A 16,785-nucleotide genomic window follows, 5' to 3' on the forward strand; every position below is an offset into this window, starting at 1 on the left:
GTACTTTATGAGTAAGTTTAAAACAATGTAACTAACCCATATGTGCTGGTTTTACGTCTAACTGATCGTCGCTCCAAAGGTCAGCAGTTACTATACTTGTTAAAACAAATAAAATTAAATATTTCTTGAACATGATTTCCAAAAGAAACTTCCCTCTATGTTACACTACATAACTATAGTATATTAAATTATTTGAATAACTATTAAACAATTTTTTTCAAGAATTTTAATAGCTTGTTAGATTTCACGCCTAGCTTGTACCTATATAAATTTTGAATGCATGTTTGAAGAGTTCCTTAATTTATTCGTCTGGCCTGTTGTTCTTGTGGTTGGTGGCCCTGACTGCTATGCCTTAGTTCGTGGGTTCGATTCCCACCCGAGACAAATGCTTGTATGATGAGCTCGATGTTGTTGTTCCCTATCAGGTGTAGATTTTTTATATTACATAATATATGGTTTATTAATATTTCAGTTACTTTATACGCAAAAACTAGAATGGGGACAAACAAAATAAAGCTTACACGGTCTCTACCATTGTTTACTTCGCAGTCTTGCATACTGTGATTATTCAAAACATATAATAAATATCGTTACATATTTTCACTTATACAACAAGCCGAATAAAGAGTAATGATTGGTTAATAATTAATCAATTATAATTAAATCTATAAAGATAGGTAACATAAATTGAATCTGGTTGAAATTGATAAGAAAAAAATCAGTTAAAACGTTTATTTTTTTAATTTCTAGACGTTGCGAAATACGAATGAAAGGGTTGAAATTGGGAATGCTATTTTTGAGGAATAATTATTTTTTGTGGTCCTAATGACTTTATCTCTTAAAACAAGATGGTTTCCAAAAAATGCTTACTTGGCACAAAAAGCGGTAGGACATTAAAATGTATTTTTTGTAATTTTATGAAAAGTTACCTTCACGAAGTACCTATGCATTGTTTCGTCGACTTTATATTGCTAAACAGTACAATTTCAAATTCATTATACATGCCGATCTGCTACTATACCTATGTAACGCTAACCGCAGAAACTTTAAAATTGCAAGTTTTGGATCCCGCGGTGATATCACTGTGACCACGGCATCATATCTGGCATCTCGCAAGATCTCGGTCATTACCGTAACTAACAAAAACGTGTCATAATGCTCCATTAAAAATTATAGGACGCCATTGCTATAAACTGCTGTTCACGAAGATAAGTGACTCAGTTCAAAAAATTGACTTAAATGAATGGTTCATCTTTATCCTTGTATTTCTCGGTACACTGCTGTTTGTGTTGGATAGCTGTGGGGCAATCAGGAAGCACGTGGTGCTGCCATGTGTCTGTCTTATTAAGAGTCTCTCCTGTATAAGGGGATTAAGTTTCTCTGTAAATTTTATGACGAAGGCTTTGATGACTTAGTAAACCACATATCCTTGCATCCTGGATATTCAGCAACGTTTATCAACGAAAATCTACAAAGTACTCATTATATCCTGCCTTTACCGACGCATCCTTATTGTATTGGGTACAAATCTGATTGCAGAAATAATTATCAATCCAGTAAAATACCAAGTTGCTGTGAGAACGGAAGTAATCAGTGCTACCCATAAACAATGGACGATCAACTTTATGTAGGTACATTCTGCGGTATTGTTATACTAGCTGCGCCTCGTAGCGTTGCCCGCGAAAAAACGAAGCTTAGTAGGTACCCAATTGGGCCTTGCTTATTCAGGGGAGCCTACACCTTAGATAAACAAACGTTATAAAACTAAATTTCATCAAAATTGATCCAGCCATTCGTGTGAAAGATATACTTATGTAACATATCCGCGGTGAAAGACCACAATACATGCAAAATACAATTTGCAATATAAGTAAAGAGAAAACTCCGCGTGATACGCCGAAACTATATGAAATACAAGTATTGTTTTTGTTCAAAGAATCTTGTATTGTCTACGAAAATAATACTTAGATACCTAAACATTAGGATGCTGGTATGCTAACATGACCACATGACCACTGTTGAATATCGTACAATAACCATATCCAATAGGAAAGCATAACATAAACATGCAACTATCGTAACATAGAACTGAGATACCTCTGACGTTTTACAATAGATCTGACGTCCGCCTCATTATATAAACTTCCTTTAATCTAGAATAAAACAATTCAATTGTTTTGACTTAAGAAAGTAAGTACCTAATTAGCTATCTTACTTAAAATGCAACAATCCCATAATTCAAATCATAATTTTATATTAGGCAACCCTAGTTTGCAATATCGTAACAAATTAGTTTTTTAGCAAATTCGATTACGGTTCACAATTTGTTAGTGGACAGGATTTCCAGTAGAATAATCACATACAATAGAAAACCATGAAAACATGTATGGCGTGACCGATGGATGAGAACGAAGCATGGTCATCCCATGACAATTTGGTACAAAGTACACTTGTGACACGTGGACACGGGATGTAACAAAACGCAAATAGGTATTTGCGAAAAAAGTTAAACTAACTAAAATAAACATATCAATATTCGGGATAAGTCTATAATATGTAATAATAATTATACTAATTTGTTATAGCTACCATCAACCACAAGAAATGAAGAATAAATACCCCTAAGAAAGTATCTGCGAAAAGCCCTCATGTCCTAAATAATTATAAATAATTGTACTTACCTAACTCAATTTAAACTCCGTGTTTAATATATTCCTACACAAAATATTTTAAAAATGTAAATGGCTAATAATTCTGAATTTATTATAAGATAATTGAAGTTTCTTAAAAATCTATGAGAGGGTAGGTACCACTTACAATTGATTATTCATTTTAAATTATAAATGGCAAGATTCTCCCTACTTAAAATGTGACCTCTGCATTGCCTATTGTCGCATAATTGTAATATTATTCTAAGATTTCTCAACGTACACTATGTTACCATACAATAGTTTTCCCTCTGTCTAATAAAACAATTAGATATAAAATCCGAAAAAGTGTGCAAGTATCTTTTGCTGCGAAGGCGCGGCGGAGTCAATGGATATTTATCTAATTAACCTTAGATCCCTGCTCCATGATCCATATAATTGACAGCTGATAAATGTATTGACATACTTGGATTCGCATAGTAACACCGAATGTGGTATAATCCTTGCGAATTAACAAAGATAGTTGCTGTTGCTATAAGTTTACCTCGAAATAATTCCTCTTTCTCTGCTTTTGGCTTAAGATACCAGCATTTGTAACTCCTTTTTTGTATTTTATCAGACTTATCAGCCAAGCTTCAGTAATAGGTACGATATTTTATCTCGACAGTCTCACATTATAAACAAGTATTGAAAACACGTTTACATCCAGACATCATTGAAAATAAAGCCGTTACTTTGTGCCCCTCACAACTCTTTGCAAAAAAATTGTAATACCCCTTTAATCTGAGCATCTGAATGAATTCAAATACTAAGGTATATTATTACCATGTTTTCAAATGTCCATCAAGATTATAATCATGGTCAGTTGCACAGTGTGAATTGAAATGAAATGTATTCACAGATATCTAGACAATCCCTACAGCAGCTGGGTCCAGCCATTGATGTTCGCAAATGAGACTGACTCATTGGGGAGAGTAAGTTAGGGTGCTTTGTTTACAAAAGGGGCCGGTTTGGACGTTGCCAGACTGATGTTGGCTAATCTCAAGGTTAAAACTTTGTTAAAATTCGATAATTTGCATGTTTCAATAGTCTGTCTCGCTTTTTGCCATTATTTAGTACCACTACGTATTTACTATAATGAAAGTGTAATTTCTATATTTCAGTTTATAGGACTTCAAATAAATCTTGTAATTTTATGTATCTTAGTCGAAAATACTTTAACGGATTTTATAGCGGTTTAATTTTAGATTTTGGTTCGAAGTCCGAAACGTCGGAACCGAAAATCTTTTGTTTTTCACTACCACGCGTAGATCCACCGTTGTGGACACGGTATGACGTCACAAGTAGGTTCGGGTAGTCGACAAGATCGAGAAATGTTCACTCACATTCCCATGAGCCAAAAAGTGCTGATGTACAGAAAAAACGAAATAAGCAATAAGTTAGTTATGACTGTTCATGAGCAAGTCCGACTGTTTCTTTGCCGTCTGTAGATGGCTGGGCATACAATCTTCTTAAAGGGCTGAATCCGCGCCTGTTCTATACAAACCTTTGTCTAAAACCATTCAAGCTGTAACTGTTCTTAATTCTTCTTAAAGGTAAATCAAGACAAAATGGAATAAATGGAGTTCAATCTGCTTTATTCCAAATCATATTTTTATTTAATAACCGAGAATAATATTGTTGACTGCTAACACTTTTACAAATACTTCGGGCGTTATCAAGTTATTTTAAGTTGATTACTATTGTACATACAAATTAAAATACTTCAGTTCCTGAACTTTTTGATAGCGTGTCTCATTTGAATTCCCACTATGTCGTGACGTTTAATTTGTCGTCAGATAACTGTCACTAGCTGTTCCTGGCATGCCTCATCGCCAATCCCTATCAAATAATCGTAAAAATATCTTTCATGAAAATATTTGGTCGAAAGAAAATCAAACAATTTCAAGTAAAAAATGCTGATCCAAACTTAATATATGTATAAGACCAAATGACAACTATTAAAAAAAAAACAAATCACAAAATCGATTCACACAGTGCGAAGATCTGATAAACATAAGTTGTTTATCAGATCTTCGTACTAAAACAGACAAATTGAGAACGTAATAACTTTTGGACCGATCAAAACAAAAGTTACGACAGTTTAAACGACACAATAATCTATCACGACATAATGGGAATACGCCTAATTTGTGGTCGACTCATAATTTCTTAATATTGTTTTAAGTTCTAAGCCTTATGTTTCGAATTGGTTTTATTATCAGCTAACCATTCGATTTCAGATTCAAAGCATCTGACTAGCGGACAACACCCTGGGTATGGTCTATCTAAGTCAGCTTCATTTATAAGACAATATTCACGCTCGGCTGGTGCCGCACCGCATCTGAAAGATAAATGAGGATTAACAAATCACGGCATTTATATTTTTCTAATTAAAAAAAAGTTTTAATTTGACTGCAGCTTAATATTTAATAATGGTAATTATTTCCGATCCTCGACTTGAAATAAAGTTTGATAAATATTTTGTAGTTTCGGATTTCCAATCCCAGATGGCAATATTTTAGTAATGGAAGCGTGGTCCCGGATTCTATAGAAATATTTTAGTAATGGAAGCGTGTCAGCGCATGACGCCGTAGTATCTAATTTTAACAATACTCATTTTAGAGGTGATGTCCTCGAAATGATTATAACTTATTTTCGAACCCAATACGTTCTGAACACTTACTAAGAGAAAGTGTTTTATATTTAAATCTAGATAAATTACTCTTGTCGTAAAATTAACAAATTTTATTTTTAACTGTATCTATTCACATGTTTTTTATTATTTTTATCAAAATACAGTTGATGGTGTGAATATATGAAAAACTTTAGCAATACTCACGAAACGTAATGAACGATTTTCTTCGTGCAATGTATCAGATAACAATACCCCTTAACATTAATAGATTCGTTAAAAGGTATAACGTCGTTGATTTCCTTGATATAGCAGCCTTCTTTTCCGGCTGAAATGCAATTTTTAACTTTATTTAGTTGGAATTAAAGTTTAATCTCTCATTGTAACGTGGGTCTCTTGTAGTGATTGATTCCTTGTTAATGATTTAAAATTGAAATATACTTCGCTGATTGTTATGATCCAAGCAAAATATCGGACTATAGAAAATGAGTACTTGAGGCCATAAAACAATGGAAAAATAAAAGAAAAACGAAACAAAGCATGCTTTAATCAGAATCAACGTTGTTTATTTAAACGTATTTTTCGAAAGCTTTTTGTTAAATCAATAAAGATATAGAAAACTAACTATGAAATTACGTAGCATTGTGAAATTATCGAACCTTTGGAATACCACTAATATACATTTCGAAAAAAATTGCAAACCTTTCCGAAAATTACCAAATCGTCTTACTTAAAGACCAAAAAAGGTAAAATAAGTTTTTGGAGAAATCTTAATGTCAACGTTAAGTGCGTACAACGTTTCATACAAGACACGGCATACGCAATTATTATTCCACATAAGCTTGAAAGGGATGAATATGATCTCGCTAAACGCTTAATTGACCCAAATTGCATTATGCCGAAGTATATCGATCCGGACCAATTACGGTATTTGCGCAAACGGTATGTTAAATGCGTTGGCTAATTTTGATGATACAGACAGACAGACAATCAGCAAGTTTAGTTTAACGCTATCAATGAAAAAATATAATGACCTTTGGAAACGAGCATGGTTTTACTATAAATCTATTATAAATCTTTTCCCAATTTGAATGACGGAATTTTTATTATTTTTTTTGCGTTTCCCGCAATAATTATTCCGTGGGAGGAATTTATTTCGCGGGAGGAGTCACAAACATTCAATGCGCCTGTACAAAGCCACGTAGACTCAGGAGAAGCATTTTTGGATAATGCCAATGTTTGTCCTACGCGGGGATCATACGCGCTCAGTACGGTTGCCGTGGTGATCACAACAACTCGACTAATACTCATTGAATTGATTGAAAAAAAACTTGGAATTTTGAATTTTCCCTCATAAACTTTACATGTTTAGTTACATATTATCCCATAGTGAAAAAAAAATATTTTACATACTAACCAAATTCTTCTGGCTTCTTGTCTAATTTGCTACTCCATGTTATAGCATAAACAGTTCCAACAACTAATATTAGAACTATCACTTTCGGAGGCATTGTTTCGAAATCGATATTCCAAAAGTATCGATATTATAGATCTATTAACTTCGTAGAACTAATTATGTCGCTTTACGATAAAAACATATTAAAATTGATTGATTTCATCTTTACACACACTTGCAACTTTTATACAGATTTTGCGACTTTTTGCAGTGTTGAAATATATAATGTTAATGCACTTTTCAGCTTGATCGTACTTTTTGGTTTGAATCTTGATTTTGAGTCTTTCAGTTGTCACAAATTATCATTGTTTATAAAACCTTAAAGACCAGGTGTCAGCAAGTAATCAGTTGTAAAATAAGAGTATGTTTTCTTTCAAAAGTCCTAAAGTAATTTCGTTTCCATAGTTACCAGTCATCAGCGACTAAACTCATTCTTATCATCGATTACTTTCGATTTTATTTACAAGTCGTAAACGTATAACAAAGTAAATCTTAATTGCGAAGTTTTCACTTATATGAAACAAAAATAACTTAAGATGTGACATGTAGTTGCAAATTGGTCGTTCAAATTAAACGTTGGTACGTTTGTGTTCATGTAAGTATTAATTTTCGCTGCTTATACATGAGGCAATGCAGCAAAGCTAGCATCAGCACTCCAATATTATATCGGATACGTATTTATTATTTATGGCTAACACAAAAATTGAAGATGACGTTATTAGCGCCCACTTTCATACTTTTCACCGTCTTTAGTGAGATTTATCTTTGTATATAAATATAATAATAATTATTGATATAATAAAATAAAATATACGTACGCAATATTTTTTAGAAACTATCTATCTATTGTCAGTCAATTGTGGTTATCAAAGTATACGCAGAAAACACCACTAACGATTTACAGTATCACGGGTGTATTGATCATGATATACATAGTCTTCAAGTTGTTTATTAGGCAAGCTGAGGGTAGGCTATTAGTGACGGTAACTAATATTTTTGTGAAAACATGTTAGCGTACCATACGGCGGAAAACAACGTTTCACTTGCCCAACTGCAATAATACTTCGAAACGTAGTGGTAGGCTGTCCAATAGACCAAAAATGCAGAAATCCTCTTTACATCGCGAAATTACACTTGGAATTCAAATAAGAGTTGCCAAACTGCATTTATTTGCAAATGACCGCATTGTTGTGAACAGGATGCTGACCGAAATTCGACCACGGTAAGAAATCTTCGATAAATTGTTTTTGTTATTTTTAGCTGCATTTATGAACTCAGAATTTTGTGGTTATCGTGTGGAAAGAATTTTAATCAAAGGCTCGCAGACAAGTTACATTTCTCCAAGAACTGAGGATCACAACAATAGGATTGTCATTCCAAGAAATTTGACAATAGAAGTATTCTATAGGTTTTCTACTTAAGTGAGATCTGAAATTGTCTTAGCCCTCGCATTGGTTTATGAATAAATAATATAATACTATATTCGATACCTTGCTTTAAAATATATACTCTTATCATAACCATAATCACAAAAAAATGTGTCAAGGGAATGTAATCAAATGGTAATACTTATTGACATTTGATTAATGAAATGGTCACTACATTTAAAAAAGTAAACTCGTGTGACGTCACTTAAGAGTACGCTTTTTACTAGCAAGTGAAATTACTAGCCCCCACTATCATACATTTTATCATTTCATAATCTTCCTAACCTTTTATGGAGAAAATTACCTTTTCAATATTTTCTTCTTTAGATATTAGATTCTTGTCTGACGAACTAGGTTTTTAGGAGTTCTCTTCTATTCCACTAGTCGAAGAAAGTAACTTCTTATACCTCTAACCGTCTTATCTAGGGGTAATATTCGGGTATTTTCCTGGATGAGAAATCATCGGACTCGTTCCGTTTCGTTGAGCGAATGAGAAAAGAATTAACTGTTACTGACTTTAACTGACAAAACACACCCATGTTCGTTCCTCAGCACTTTAAGTACCATGGCCGCGATAGCCCTTTCTGTTTATCCTGCTTGTAATATTCGTAATATTCTGCCTCAGCTTTTGTTTAATAATTAAATATTATAAGTTTCTGTTTTTTTTTTTATAAAAGATATTTTGAAATATGTTGAAATGCAGACTGATACTTTTTCTGTACCTGAAAAATAAATACAACTGCACAGACAATCTCGCGGGATTGGTCCCCGCGTAGGTCAAGCATCTGTATATACCATAAATGTGAGGATAACGTTTCAAAGTAAACACAACTTTCTTTTATAAAAAGCTTTCTTTAAAAAATATCTTAATCCAAGGAGTCTGTATCTGGGAGGTTACGTTTTGCAGAAAGTCGAGTGATTTGGAGAAAGTTTTTTATTTCCGTACCCATTGCGAAGTTTATTATATGACCTGGCTTTTTTTAACGTTTCTTTGTATGCAGGCAAAGCACCAATTAAACTGGCCGGTTGAAAAAAAAATGTGCATTTTCTTAAATATTCTCAGACACAACTGAAAAACAGTATATCTAAATAAAAACGTGAGAATTTAGATTTCAAATATGGAATCTGAAAGGTGATTTCATATTCCAGTATCTGCCTTGAGCATGGAACATGGTAAAAAAAGAACACAAAATAAAACAAACATTCATTAAAATAATTTCTAATTCAATAATAATAAATAAATCAACAATTTGGTGGCAAGATAGCTTCTAGAGTTTGCATCGAAACTCTTTGAAAAGGAACTCTATCTAATGTCTATCATATTCTCTCTACAAAACACCGTATTACAATGACGTCTTTATTTATCACTAACAACCTGCCATCTTTTTTTTCGTTCACTCAAAACAATACACCCTGTATGTATAACAATCGTGTACCCAAATTAAAAATAAAATAAAGTGAAGTATTTATTGCAGCGAAAAAGGTTTTAATACTGTTATTAAATAAATAATCCCGTCATTGTAATACGATGAACTTAAATCTAAATTTCAACAATTGTTTTGACTAATTCAGTTTGTTGTCCAGTTCACACCATACGTCTGGGCAGCAGGCGGGATACGGTTTGCTTAAATCCACTTCCGTCATGTGGCATAGAGGATCGTCTGTAGCTACAACACCACAACTGTGAACAAAGGCAAATAACGATTAAGTTTAAATTAAAACATATTCACACAGCTAGAGATAAGGTTTTTTTGTGACGTTCATAAAGAGTCTAATTTAAATTATTTAATTTATATTAGATTCAAAAGTATATGAAAGTACTCAATTGATTTTTGAATCATTAAGACTTTTACATTACATCTGTTTTCCCAAATTGGTTATGATAATTTATATTTCTACAAATAACATATTATAAAAACCCTGGGGTAGTACATGGTCTTTTTCATCATCATTGGCCTAGCCTTTTCCCAACCATGTTGGGGTCGGCTACCAGTCCAACCGGTTTCAGCTGAGTACCAGTGTTTTACAAGGAGCGATTGCCTATCTGACCTCCTCAACCCAGTTACCTGGGCAACAGGATACCCCTTGGTTAGACTGGTTGTCAGACTTTTCAAGCTTCTGAATACCTGTAACGACTGTCAAAGATGTAGGAATAACAGCCGGGACCTACAATTTTACGTGCCTTCCGAAACATGGAGGAACTCGCTATGACACAGATGGTCACCCATCTACGGACCAACCACGTCAAGCATAGCTTAACCTGTGAGCGTTTCACTTATGCGGTTATAGCTTAGCCACTCCTCGGACACTCACATGGTTTTTTTAACCAATAATATTATCCCCAAAAAAAAACAAACAATAAAGACATGGTACTTACGAGGCATATTGTATTTCGTGTTGGTCACACGTAATTTCGTAACATAACCTTAGTGGTGTGACACGAGCACCGAAAGGCACCACCGTGTTAATCTCCTTGATGTAACAGCCTTGCTTGCCAGCTAGAAACAAAAGAAAGGCAATATTATAATACTATCTACTATCCTACTAATATTATAAACGCAAAAGTTTGGTATGTCTGGATGTTTGTTCCTCTTTCACGCAAAAACTGCTGAACGTATATAGATGAAACTTGGTACACAGATAATTCATAACCTGGACTAACACCTAGAATAGTTTAGACCTCGATTCGATGTACCCGTGGGATCATTTTCGACTTGTAGCAGGTGGTCTCTAACTACCCTAATTTACGCTAATTATACACATGATTACATACTCTCAAAGATGCACGGTGAAAATATAACGTTCGGCAGCACTGATAGAGTGATTCATTTACTACACCAAACGTATCATTGAAAAAAAAATCATATTTCTAGATATCACGGTTATATAGCCTAGTGTCAAACGGACAGGACGGGTGAGCCTTCGTGTAATCAATTCAACTCATATTTGTGCCCGGCGTCATGTGTGGGTAACCCTTGTAAATACACAGTGTTGTTGTGTACTAACACAGCTTTGATTGTTGTGTCACTGTCACACAAATAAAAGCTTCCATAAGAAACGTCGTCAATGCGTCGTCAGTGCGATTGTCAATCGCACTCACACATTTCGCCGCGCGCACAAATGACTTGAACTATCTGTATCTGGGTTCCGTTTTTACTCTTTGAGTACGTTACCATAAAAATAATTTAATTAATTCACAGTCGTTTCTTAAGTCCTTTTTGGGGGTCCATAGTCCCTTTGGCTGCGGAACCCTAATTTGATTATCTGTTTGTTTATATTACAGGTCATTTATCAGTAATGTTGAAACAGACAAACAAATGCAATATGTAGTGAGATATCACTTTAATAGTTGTGTTTACATTAACCTATGACATTTGAATCAATCGATTAAGTTTCTTAGACGTATTTAACAATAAGAATTAAGTTAACATAATTATAATGTTACATTGTTGACGAGGAAACCTGCTCCAGGTCTGTGACCCGAGCGATGGTGAAATTGGTGTCAGATCTCTTAACATAATGGCCGGCTTGCCGGGATCACTTTTATGTCTTCCTAATGCCTATCGTAGCTATGTTAATAGGCTGAGCATTTTTGAGCCTTTGTTTTTTTTTTCGTTTCCATATTTTAAAACATGGATAGTCCTGTGTCCTATAGATTTAAAAGAGCTAGCTAAATATTTTATTTCCAATATTTACAATAGCTGTCTTCTTTTTTTCTTCTAATATAAAGTGGGGATAGCCCCAGGTACATCACATTTTAAAGTTCTCAAGAAAGCCACTGCATGTGGGTCCTGTGTCCCCGTGTACGTCTTTTAATATTACCGGGTCTCTTCCTATGAAGTTATCCCGGTGATTAAATAAGATGCTATCATTTATTATTTTTAAAGGAATAAGCCCGCCACACATTCCCATCATTGCTCTCCTGAAAACCAGGACTAACAGTAACTATACATTGCTAGCTCCGTATGTAAACCCCAGGTAAAAGATTGACTGACTTATAATCCACAAGGAAGTTAATTAGAGCTACTTAATAAGAGGACTAAGAAATGAACATAGCCTATACCTATAGCAACAGAGTCCTGTGGTTCTCACCGAATTTGAACCTGTACTTATTCGTAATAGCGTAGTATTATACTATTATATATAGCCCATAGCCTTTCCTAATTAATATTATTCGTAATTGTGTATTATATACTGTTTTTATCAACTTAAAAGTAAAGTTTATGAAATATGAGTAACAACACAAACTTTAGTTTCAGAAAATTTAAATAATACATATTTATTTATTTTGAATATTTTTTCTTAAAAATCCCAACATTCCTTACTAGTAGGACGTAGAACAAAACTAGTTTTTATTATTATAAGTTGTTATCAAAACATAAACGTGTGTCAGGCTGCGCAAAACTTGAATAATAAAAAATTTGGCGTCAATATCAGGATTTTTGTTTACATTCAAATATACGCTCATGTTTATTTATTAAAATAAAGATTTCCACTATCCCATTAGCTTTAAAAAGCTAAGATTTCACAAAAATATCTTCTTCAACATAAAATCAACAAAATAACAATATATTATGTACCTACCTAACAGCGAAACAACACTTTAAACGATACCTTAATTTTTACAACTGGAATTATTAAAACCTTTTCAGGCCTTTCTATTTTCGAAGCTGGAGAGATCAATTAAGCTAGTAATAAGTAAATAGCAACCATAAAATTATATTTACTAATAAACACAGCAAATTGAACCCGTATTACCAGAACACAAAAAAAAACAAATACATGAGAACATTTATCACAAATTCACCTTAATATTTATATAATAACAGTAACAAAATAGTCAAAAACTTACCAAATTCAGGGGGAATTGGAGGTAATTTGGCGACCCATCTCGCGGCACTCGCGGTACAAACAATAAAAGCAAATACTAATATTTTCGACACCATTTTCATAAACTCAAGATCCGGTATTCCAAGAAAAAAATCCTTCGACAAAACTCTGATATTTTTAATAATATTCACACCGCACGAACGTCCCAACAATATTTAAGTGTAGTTTTAAGCTCCTTAAGATGCCAAATGATCGTGAGTCGAGCATGATCTTGTTTTTGTACCAGATCGGCGGCCTGCACACTTACGACTTTTAACAAATTATGCGATTATTTTTAATTAATAAATTATATTGCCTGTTTTAATTTAACATCCACCTAATCAATTTATGAAGGCATGGATAATAATTTAGAATTTTAATGACCATAAAATAAGGAAACTTAAATTACATGAAAATTTGTTGAATCATTTTAAATTGACATAAAACGAATCTTCGTGATTATGTAAAAAATGGTGGGCAAACGATAACATCTCATTATATAAATTTCTATTATATTCATCAGAAATTGTTGTGTACTACATAATACACATTAATTGCCTCGGAGTACTTATTTAAATGCACGTTTTCAATTATAGTCGGTCCTTTTTCAATAGCAAAAATATAATCAAGTAATCATTGATTAAATACTTGTAATAGATATTAATTGTCAGGGCACCATAAAAATGCCCTTAAAAAGAAATTTATGTCACTGAATTGAAAAGGTGAATGATCATCCATTTTTTTTCTGTTATCATGCACAATGCTAAAATCAAAAACCTGTTTTTTTTTAAATTGATTCCCAATTCCCAATAATGTCGAAGGGATGGATAAAATTATTTTTTTTATTATAATTACAACACTATCTTCATCGACCATTTTCTTGTAACTCATTTGCTTGAAGAATGAAATGACATTAGTTACTTGGAATGCATTTTGAGAACAATGCTAGTGCATCTACTGGCTTAATATTTTGGTATTTAAAAGGTTTAACTTTTATGATAGATCGCGGGTGCGATCCCCGCGTAAGACAAGCGTTTTTGTTTTCAACGATTGCTTGTCCTGGGTATAGCTGTCTTTGTAACTTGAATGTTTAAGAAACTGATCTTTTTCTCAAAGCGTGCGGGAAAAATCCAACACGATACATTTCATGAATTACGACTTTTTATAATCATGTGTATAACAGTGCATTTGAAAGTAAATTAATCTCCCAGACTATATGTTACTTATCTTAATAGGGAAGAAGCCAATTGCTCTTGAACACAATTAGTTCTTACTTCCTTGTAATAAGATAACGCATTATAAAGTTATTTCCTTTAAGTTTTATTGTGTTTTACTAACCCTAGAAGTTATTTTTTACTTTTTTTTTAATTTTTTCTTTGATTCAGTTTCCATTTCCTTTCGACAAGCATATGTTTAATCCACGAATGTTTGCTCCGAGTCTTGAATGTTGTTAACGTGAATGTTTGTGAATCAAAAAGAATACAAGTACTAAGTTAATTTGTACGTTACGTTACTTAAAAAAAGGATTAAGTTAATTAAACCAAATTCGCTTTATAAAAATAAGAATAATATTGAAGCAGAGCTAATTTTAAAATCCTCTGGTATACCCTTGCAAGTACATATACAACCGCATCTCAAAGAACCTCTGATGCAGTTGTAGAAGCGAGACAACGCATAACATGGGGTAGAATGCCGTCTCCCTTTTTCTCTCTTGCTACAAGACGCTCTGGTAGAGCGCTAGTTCAGGGCCCCAATTCTGCTATTTACAACGGCCGATGAATGAATGAAATTTTGCTTAAAATGTCAATTTTCGTATTCTCTTAAGTATTTTTCTAAAAAAAAATTGTATATTAAGTAATGGACAGTACACTAAAGGTCAACACAATTAACTTCCAATTATTGTATTTCCAAAATGCTTAAGACAATAGGAATAATTTCAAATTCAATCCAATTACCATTAATTCAACCGCCATTAAGAAATAGCAGAATCGGGAAAAAGTTGTATTTCCACTGACCGGTCGTGAGGTGTGCAAACGGACTAACGAAGGTCGCTCTCGACGTTGGAATGTGTACTTGGGATTTACATGTGATTCATCATATAAAATGTAAACAAACTCTTTTTTATTTCCTAAAACTTAACACTCTTAGATCCGTGAGGTATTTTTAGTAAAAAACCTTATTTTATCATTTCTTTTTATGTTTTGAGAATTCCTTTTGTACTTGCTATATACTTTGGGTGTATTTGGAGGTCGGAATTCGAAGCTTTATTTCGATATGTTATTTTTTTACTTATATTCAGAATAATAGAATTTAAACGTGAACAATCAACCAATTAGTTAATTTTCGTAGTTTGTAATTAAGCATTTAATTGCTTACTAATTAATTCGATATGTTTCTATACCTATGTGGATATGGTATACCTATACGGCATGTAGTTTCTTGCTGGTTCTTCTCCATAAGAGAAACACTGTGGAACCGCGCAACTACAGTCATCATTGTGCCTGGAAAACGGCCTTCTTGATACAAAAACTTTTGACTTTTGAGAAACATTTTACAATCTTAAAAGTTAAATTTTAATTACTCGAGAGCTACATTTTCTGCCGTAGTAGGTTTACTGTCGGTCCATCTAGATAAGTGGGAGAGAGATGCCGCTCTACACCATGTATAGCGCTGTCACCCTTCCACAACCATAATGCTATTACTTTGAGACGTGGTGGTAGACCTGGTTTAATTATTTCACCCAATATGTGCAGCAACGGGAGAGTAAATCCTCTTTTTAAATAATTACAATATTATGTAGGTAATGTATCTTTAGAGTACTGATCAAGACTCCGACCAAGTAAAGATATCTATAGTTGTTTCTTTTTAATCGTGAATCTCAAACCATCGTACACCAGTTCAAGCCAGTTTGGATTCCTTGAATTTAGGTATTAAGTTAAATATTCAAAACAGTTTAATTTGGAACATAAGTCAAATATTAGCTACTGTATTTGTTTAGTATAACTGCCGGCTGTATAAAGATATGACACTATAGTCTTATATATAAAAGAAAAACTGGTCAAGTGCAAGTTGCAGTTGACATTGAGGGTTTCCTCCAAAAACGCTAAAACGAAACCGTTGACAAATATTTTTTTGGGTATCTTTACAAAAATTTATTAGACTCCCACCAAAAAATTTAAGACCGACATAATCGTTGATAACCTCGATCTTTATTTTTAGTATTTGTTGTTATAACGACAGATAAGTGGACGATCTACGATCTGTGATATTTCCAACTGTCTACCTATCACAGTTCATGACTTGCGGCCTGGAGACGGACGGGCAGACAGACACGGACACTTAGCGAATCTCCAGTAATAGGGTTCCGGATTTAGGCATTGGATACGGAACTTTAAAAAAACAGACATAATATGCAAGTTTTGCGAACGTCACTGTTTATTTTCCGAAAACAAACTTCTCAATGCACATAAAGAAATGTTCCCTTCCTTCGATGTCTGAAAAGCGTACTACTTGGTCTCATTCATTTTTCATTACCATTCGCCTATTTAAACACTTAGATCACATCTATATTACTAAATGTTATTATTTATAGCAATTTAGAGATTCTAATCAATAATGACGCCAACAAGTCGACAATAAAACGAGTTTTAATACAAAAATGCATTCTGTTTTGGTAGTATTTTATTCTTATTATATGTAGACTACATAAAA

At 33.3% G+C, this 16,785-nt stretch overlaps 2 protein-coding genes across 2 annotated transcripts; both read right to left on the reverse strand.

The window, feature by feature from the left end:
* Positions 1-4,676: 4,676 nt before the first annotated feature.
* On the reverse strand, positions 4,677-7,507 carry LOC113496085. Its single transcript, XM_026875198.1, has 3 exons — positions 6,740-7,507; positions 5,530-5,650; positions 4,677-5,031 (listed from the first exon to the last, which is right to left on the reverse strand). The coding sequence occupies exons 1-3, from the start codon at positions 6,831-6,833 to the stop codon at positions 4,878-4,880; spliced, it is 369 nt and encodes a 122-aa protein (XP_026730999.1). The 5' UTR covers positions 6,834-7,507; the 3' UTR covers positions 4,677-4,877.
* Positions 7,508-9,408: 1,901 nt separating this feature from the next.
* Positions 9,409-13,291, reverse strand: LOC113496112. The gene is made up of 3 exons (XM_026875229.1): positions 13,058-13,291; positions 10,583-10,703; positions 9,409-9,886 (listed from the first exon to the last, which is right to left on the reverse strand). Exons 1-3 carry the CDS (start codon positions 13,155-13,157, stop codon positions 9,769-9,771), a joined length of 339 nt encoding a protein of 112 aa, XP_026731030.1. The 5' UTR covers positions 13,158-13,291; the 3' UTR covers positions 9,409-9,768.
* Positions 13,292-16,785: the final 3,494 nt, after the last annotated feature.

The sequence above is a fragment of the Trichoplusia ni genome, chromosome 7 (genome assembly GCF_003590095.1).
Source record: "Trichoplusia ni isolate ovarian cell line Hi5 chromosome 7, tn1, whole genome shotgun sequence".
Classification (NCBI taxonomy): domain Eukaryota; kingdom Metazoa; phylum Arthropoda; class Insecta; order Lepidoptera; family Noctuidae; genus Trichoplusia; species Trichoplusia ni.